This window comes from Enhydra lutris, unplaced genomic scaffold (assembly GCF_002288905.1).
Source record: "Enhydra lutris kenyoni isolate GAN:26980312 unplaced genomic scaffold, ASM228890v2 scaffoldscaffold5, whole genome shotgun sequence".
Lineage (NCBI taxonomy): Eukaryota > Metazoa > Chordata > Mammalia > Carnivora > Mustelidae > Enhydra > Enhydra lutris.
In genome coordinates, this window is record NW_019154089.1 from 46,566,130 (window position 1) to 46,573,316 (window position 7,187).

Below are 7,187 nucleotides of genomic sequence, written 5' to 3' on the forward strand. Positions count from 1 at the left end.
TGACTTACAAATTTGGGAGTAATAGGTTAAGAAGCTCTGAGCTGGAAATTTTCAGAATTCTGGGAAGAAGGGAGGAAAGGAGTGAAAGAAGAAGAGGTCTTAGAACAAGAGAAGCTGAAATGGGATTAGACCAGAAACTTTGATTTATTGAGGTTCTAAAAGGACAGATGTTTTATGATATAGGACATCAACCATTGTTGTTGACTGCGTTGGCATGACTGCAACAGAAAATCTCTCCTCTATATTCCCTTCAGATGTTCAGGATTCTCTCCCTAAATCCATAACTGTTGCTGTGTGAGTGGATTTTGTGTGGAAATCCTGGTAGAGAAGGAGGTTAGGTGTATATGACAGAAACAGCTTATAAGAAGCAGGAGCCTGGAACAAAGACCCTGAGACCCTAAGCAAAATGGAAAATTCTAGCAATGCAGATGTTGGCAAGGATAAGGAGCACAGGCTCCCCCTTCCACACTGCTGATAGGGCATAAATTGATGGCACATTCATTTTGGAAACTTTCCTGAGCAGAGTGTAACCTATACATAACCTGTAAGGCAGCAATTCAGGTACAAGGTGTATGCCCTAAAGAAGCTCTAGCTCATCTGCATGGAACTCATGCACAAGAATGTGCAAGACATTTTCATAAGAAAAAATTGGAACCAGCGATAAAAATGTCATCTACATCAGCATGAATAAATTTCAAAACCATAATTTTGAATGAACAAAAGTCATAGAATGTATACTATAGGACTGACTTATATAAATTGCCAAAAAACAGGCAAAACTGAATCACATATTCTTATTTAGGGACAAAGACATATGAGATAAATGTATACAGAAAGACAAGTGACTAATATAAAACAGAAGATAGTGGTTGTCTAGGGAGTAAGAGTGGGGAGGATATGGCCAGAGAGGCATAGATGAGAGCCTTTAAGTCAATCTTTGGCAATTCTATGGTGAGTGAGTAGTGGGCATATATGAGTATTTGTTTTATTAGCTTCCTTCAAGCTGTGTGTTTATATTAGTCACATTCTTTTGCATGTATGATATATTTCACAATTTAAAAATAAAAGCATTTTCAAGTAAGCTGACACTGTGGCAGTGGTAAGGAGATCATCATGACCAGTCATGACCAGGGCCTTGAGTTTTGACATCCATAAGGGACAGACCATCAAGTTTGGGTTAGGGACTTGAAAATGAGAAAAAAAGAATAGTTCAGCTTAAATGAGACAAATTGAAATTATCATTGCCCTGTACCCCAGAGTTAAAAGAATATGTATCCTTTTTAAGCCCATATAAAACATTTATAATAATTGACCAAATATTAAGCCACAAATAAATACTCAACAAATACCCAAAAATCAATATCATATAAGTAACAATCTCTGGCAATAATTCACAGATTAAAAATAAATTAAGTCAATGAAATTAAGTACCTGGAATGTATAGGAAAGGATATTTCCACTCAGTCTATAGAACTTTTTTCCATCCCCACTAAACACTTTTCTGCATTGACCACCGAAACTTTTAGTGTTGATGACTGTCTTCCTAAACTGGCCAGTGAGTTCATTGTAACTGTTAAAAAAAAGTGGGGGGGAAGAAGAAAAGATGATTAAAAACCAAAAACAGCACTTGCTGAAAAAGAATTCTAGAAAATCTTGAAATAAATTACAGTTAAGTATCTCTTTGAGAGAGTTCAAATAATGAGAACAGTTTCCTAATGCACACCATATATTTTCCAACCTTCCCTGCATGTATAATGGCTAAAACTAAAAGCTGGGAGACTCCAACATCCCTTCAGTCTAAGAACATGTTTGGGAAATACACAGTCCTTTTGTATCTATAGAAACAGCTGGTTTTATGTTGAGTCTATAGATAAAACCAGTACAACTAAGATTACTCTTGAGGAGAGGGAATTCTTCTTTTCTTTCTTTTTTTTTTTTTTTAAGATTTTATTTATTTGAAGAGAGGGAGAGAGAAAGAACACAAACAGGGAGGAGGGGCAGGGAAGGAGGGGGAAGCAGGCTTCCGGCTGAGCAGGGAGCCCCAAGTGGGGCTTGATCCCAGGACCCCAGGAACATGATCTGAGCTGAAGGTAAATGCTTAACCAACTGAGCCACCCAAGTGCCCCAGGAGGGAACTTTCTACAATAAATTTCACCTAAATTGCCTCTTAGCATACTGAATGGTACACTCTTTAGACTAATTTTACCATTTCTCTGTTAATGAATTTAAAATATTACAGAAAAACCACCTCTGACTCTAAAATAAACTATTTTAAAAGCCTTAAAATCTTAACTTGGATCTGACCCTTAGAAGTCCTTCAGAATTCCTTTTGAAAAGACAACATGGGATTGTCCCAACTTCACTTGAAAATGAAAGTTTCCAGCTGGTTAAGACAATTCCTTTTCAAGCTTAAATATCCCAACACAGCACTTTCTCCATTCTTTCTCTGTTCTTATTCTAATATCTCTTTGTTCTCTTGAGTAGCTCCCCATAATTGTCACTGAACCAGTTCTCACTCTCTCTCTCTATTTCTACCTTTCTCCCAGAAGGTGACCAACCATCTGGGTTTTCCCAGGTCTGAGGGGTTTCACTGGACATAGGACCTCCAGTGCTAAAAGCAGGATAGTCCAGGGACAAGTGGACACTCTACATTTACCACCTATATTTTCAGGTATACAGGTAAGATGCCTGGATGGCTCAGTCGGGGAGTATGAGACTCTTGATCTCGGGGTTGTGAGTTTGAGCCCTACACTGGGGGTAGAAATTACTTAAATAAATAAAACTTCAAAAAAAATTTTTTTAGTGTTCCAGAATGTGGCAAAGAGCTCTGAGCCAAAGGCTTAGCTAGTATGACTTGTTATTAGACTTACCAAACCATAAAACAAAAATAAAATGAAAAGCTACAGCCCATCCATATACACAGGAAGCTGCCCAGTACCTTACCCATTTCCAGTAAGTTCTATGTTGGGAGGAGGTTTATCAAGATCACAGGAAGGTCTCCGTTGTGACTCCTCACATCTGTCTTCATCAGCACTGTCCTCTTCACAGTCAGAATCCCCATTGCAAACCAAAGATTTGCTGATGCACTGGCCTGTAGACAAGATAAGCCCCCAACAAAAATAAAAGAAGGAAGAAGGTGAAAACTACCTAGGATTGAAAAGGTTTTGCCTCTGGGGTGCCTGGATGGCTCAGTGAGTTGAGCTTCAACTCTTGGCTTCAGCTCAGGTCATGATCTCAGGGTCATGATATCAAGCCCTGTGTGGGGTTCCATGCTCAGCAGATTCTCTCCCTCTCCCTCTCCCCCTCCCCCTGTTTGTGGTCACTTTTTCTAAATTAAATAAATAAATCTTTAAAAAAAAAAAAAAAAAAAAAGGTTTTTTCCCTGGACCCCAACTCTGCACTAATATTCTACTGTGAATTTGAGATCAATCTTCAAGGTGTCCAGGGAATGACTGATGATTATTTTGGCCCTCATATTCTATTTTTTTCCAAAGACTTTATTTATTTATTTGACCAAGAGAGATCACAAGTAGGCAGAGAGGCAGGTGGAGAAAGTGGGGGAAGCAGGCTCCCTGCTGAGCAGAGAGCCCGAAGTGGGGCTCGATCCCAGGACCCTGAGACCATGACTTGAACCGAAGGCAGAGGCTTTAACCCACTGAGCCACACAGGCGCCCTATGGCCCTCATAATCTAACACACAAAATAGATCCTGACCTCAGCTGGAAACAAAATTAAAAATAAACGCCAAATTCAAATTCCAGGCTCTCAGCCATAATCAAGCCATTTGTCTGAATCTCCCCAAAATCAAAAGGCGTCAACCACTAGAAAGACAGATCGACATCCTGCCCTTCCACTTGGCAGTTCACTTTTTTTGTAATCACTGACCAAGATGCCAAAGTTCTGCTTGTTTTGGTGATTTGCTGTGAAAGACTGTGAGAGCATGGAAACTGGGTCAAAGGGTTAAAACTCAACATTTCTTTAGCACCTAATCTGTGCAAGGCACCCTTCCAGATGTTAAGGTACAGATAAAAATAAAAATGGTATGCTGGGCTTTTCATATACTTTATGATCTAGTAGGAAGGACTATGAAAACACAGATCATTATAATCCCGCAATGTAATTGTTATGATAGATGGGCATGGAGGAGGCACTGAAGGGTACCAGATGATCTAACCCTCGCCTACCTCCCCAGCATTATTTCCAGCCATTCTTCGACCTGCTTCCTATACCCTCATCACACCTACGTGAATTAAAGGCCAGGCTTTCTCTCATCTCCTTGCTCTAATACGTCTCTCAGCCTCAAAGGGTTTCTCTGCCTGTCATGTGCATGTCCTTCAAAAATCAAAGTACATATTAGCTCCTCTCAGAAACCATCCCTATACCACAGGTTGTAGTACAACTCCTTCGTTTATGTTCTCATACTCTGCATTGCACACACCTGTTCTGATGGTGTCCCATGCACCCCACTGTTGTCTCACGCAATCCCATACACCAAACATTTGTTGAGAGTCTACTAGGTACCAGGTACTTCAGATGCAAAAATTAAAGGAATATCATCCATATCCTCAAGGAGTTCACAAGAGAGATAACCAGACCAACAAACACCCCAGATTACAGATGGTACAATGTACATATGTACAACATGCACAGGGAACACAGAGAAAGGATTTGTCAGTTGAGGAGTTAAGGAATGCTTCCTAAAAGAGGAGCCATCTGATTTGGGTTTTGGAAGTAAAAAAGGAGTTAGAGAGGTATTACCGAGGAGCACTTCTAATACAGGGATTATTTATGTGCTCTTCTGCCCATAAACTTTAATATTTGTGAAGGAAGAAGCTATGTGTTTCATTTACATATCCACAACCCTCACCACTATATCTGGAGCATAATAACAATAATAAATTTTTTTTTTAATTTTTTTTTAATTTTATTTATTTATTTGACAGACAGAGATCACAAGTAGGCAGAGAGGCAGGCAGAGAGAAAGGAAGGGAAGCAGGCTCCCTGCTGAGCAGAGAGCCCGACGCAGGACTCGATCCCAGGACCCTGGGATCATGACCCAAGCCGAAGGCAGCGGCTTAACCCACTGAGCCACCCAGGCGCCCAATAATAAATATTTGCTAAAAGTTGTTGAATTAATCTGATTGCACCAACGCTACCTAAACAATAGGCCAAATAACCCTCAGTGCCCAAACTTGAAATTATGTTTCAATCACCCTGTGCATAGGAGTGACCTGTATTGCTTCTCGATTAGCTAATCAGAGTTGCTTTTCTTGTAAACGTAATAATAACTTGGGCAGTAACCTTGTTTTTGCCCAATCTTGATGTACCAGACTCACTCTGCATCTTGACCAAAAATGCAATGTCAAGAGCAGTCTGGGCCTGTCAATTGCCATATTTCTTTTCAAAGAAGCAAGGAGTATGTCCACATTTGCTACCAGATGAAGTAATGATGTTACATTTGAAATAATGATAGCTGAGTGTATAATTAATATGCCAACAAAATTAATTTTCAGGCCAATATAAATTCAGTAAAATTGAATAAATACATACTGAGCAAGTTGATCAAATAACATTTGAACTTACACTCGGCATGGAGTGTCCAAACCTATGGAAAAGATACCTGAGAAACACCTGAACCGCTCTCCACATCCCTCTTCCACCGGACATCCTAGTGTAGGTTCACACGATTGTGTTTCAAATGCACTTCCGACGCAAGGTTGACCGCCATACTGCCCATAAACAGCAACTGACCGCCTGCGAGTCTAAACACAAAACAGGTAGTGCTTTTGGACATCTCCTCTCCTTTGTCTGAGAGACAAAATCGGAGAGAAATGAATACAATTGAAGAAACAGTGTTCAGGAAACTATTCTGGTGGGCAGATGTAAAACCTCCAAAATCAATAAACCCACAGACCCACTTGTCCTTGAGCCCCGTGACACTTGGATTACTATTTAGGAAGGACTCCCAGCTACTTATTTATTCTCAGGATCGAGTGTAAAAAAAAAAAAAAAAAAAAAAAAAATTTGTGGATCTTTAAGAAAGTAACTTGAAAGAGCCGGGTAGACACATAAGCAAACCAGTTCCATTACAGATGATTAATGGTTTTGCTCAAGCTGTGTGCCAAGAGCTAACTAACTCAATTTTGCCAGAGGTGGGGTAAGGATCCTAGGAACGAGGGTTAAGGAGAAATTAAGTCACAAAAGCCTTTGGAAAAGTGGTGGTAATTAATTTGTGTTGAATGTTAAGCCTTCTTCAGGAAGACAAGGCAAGGCAAAGCAATCTGGAGAACCTCATATGTCAGTACAGAAGGTAAATGGACAGCGCAGAAGCCTTGGTAGTCCAAAGACGAAGCTACTTCTGCAACAGGATTCTACTAGACAAACAAAATCACTGGCCTCTGAAATGGGAAACATGTCAAAGGCAAAACTCTGGGAGAGAAAGTATGAGAAAAGTAGAGGAAATCACTGAGCCACATGAGAAGCAAATAATTCGTCCTAAAATTCAGTTAGTCGATATGAAGCCATGCGTCTAACACTTAAACACACAGAGGTCCACAAAATCCTTTGCGTCCCCAACAGCAGTCAGATGAATCATGTGAGCCTCTTTCTGTACTCACCTTTTCCCTATCTAAAAAAATAAACAAAATCTGACATTCCAGAGAATTTAAGCCTTGAGCAAAGACCAATAGGGAAGACAGGATATACAGACTGATGTGGGGCCAGGAGTGGGATGGTCAAGAAAGAATTCTTGAGATGTTTTTTTGTGCAAAAAGTTGTTTTGATGATAGCAGGGGACAAGGGCCCATGGGGAGAAAGAGCTGCACTTTTGCTCTATGAAGCTGGTGGTTACGTACTTCGTGTTCAAGGGGGAGGGGACGTGCAGGGAGTATCAGATCATAAATGTCTTCTTCGAATCTCTACTCATGAAATACTTTTGCAGGATTTCTCCGGTGCTTGTCATTGGGCTCAATATTGACCATCAGTGAGATGAACAGGCGGTCATGAGACCCTCATGTATTTGGTCCTTATGGGAACTATGCAGACTATAGGTCAGCCTTCCGCGCTAAATGTGAACACATTTCTTTTTTTTTTTTTTTTAAAGATTTTATTTATTTGACAGAGAGAGAGAGAGAGAGAGATATCACAAGTAGGCATAGAGGCAGGCAGAGAGAGAGGGGAGGAAGCAGG

The 7,187-nt window shown here is 40.3% G+C and overlaps 1 protein-coding gene across 2 annotated transcripts in view; it reads right to left on the reverse strand.

The window, feature by feature from the left end:
- Window positions 1-7,187, reverse strand: part of LOC111140845 (complement C7) — a 56,250-nt gene that overhangs the window by 39,457 nt on the left and 9,606 nt on the right. For both annotated transcript variants that reach the window (XM_022493058.1, XM_022493057.1), the window contains exons 4-6: window positions 5,620-5,761; window positions 2,944-3,091; window positions 1,432-1,570 (exon numbers count right to left, since the gene is read on the reverse strand). In XM_022493058.1, coding sequence (XP_022348766.1) covers window positions 1,432-1,570; window positions 2,944-3,091; window positions 5,620-5,761 — 429 coding nt within the window. The remainder of the gene's footprint in view (window positions 1-1,431; window positions 1,571-2,943; window positions 3,092-5,619; window positions 5,762-7,187) is intronic.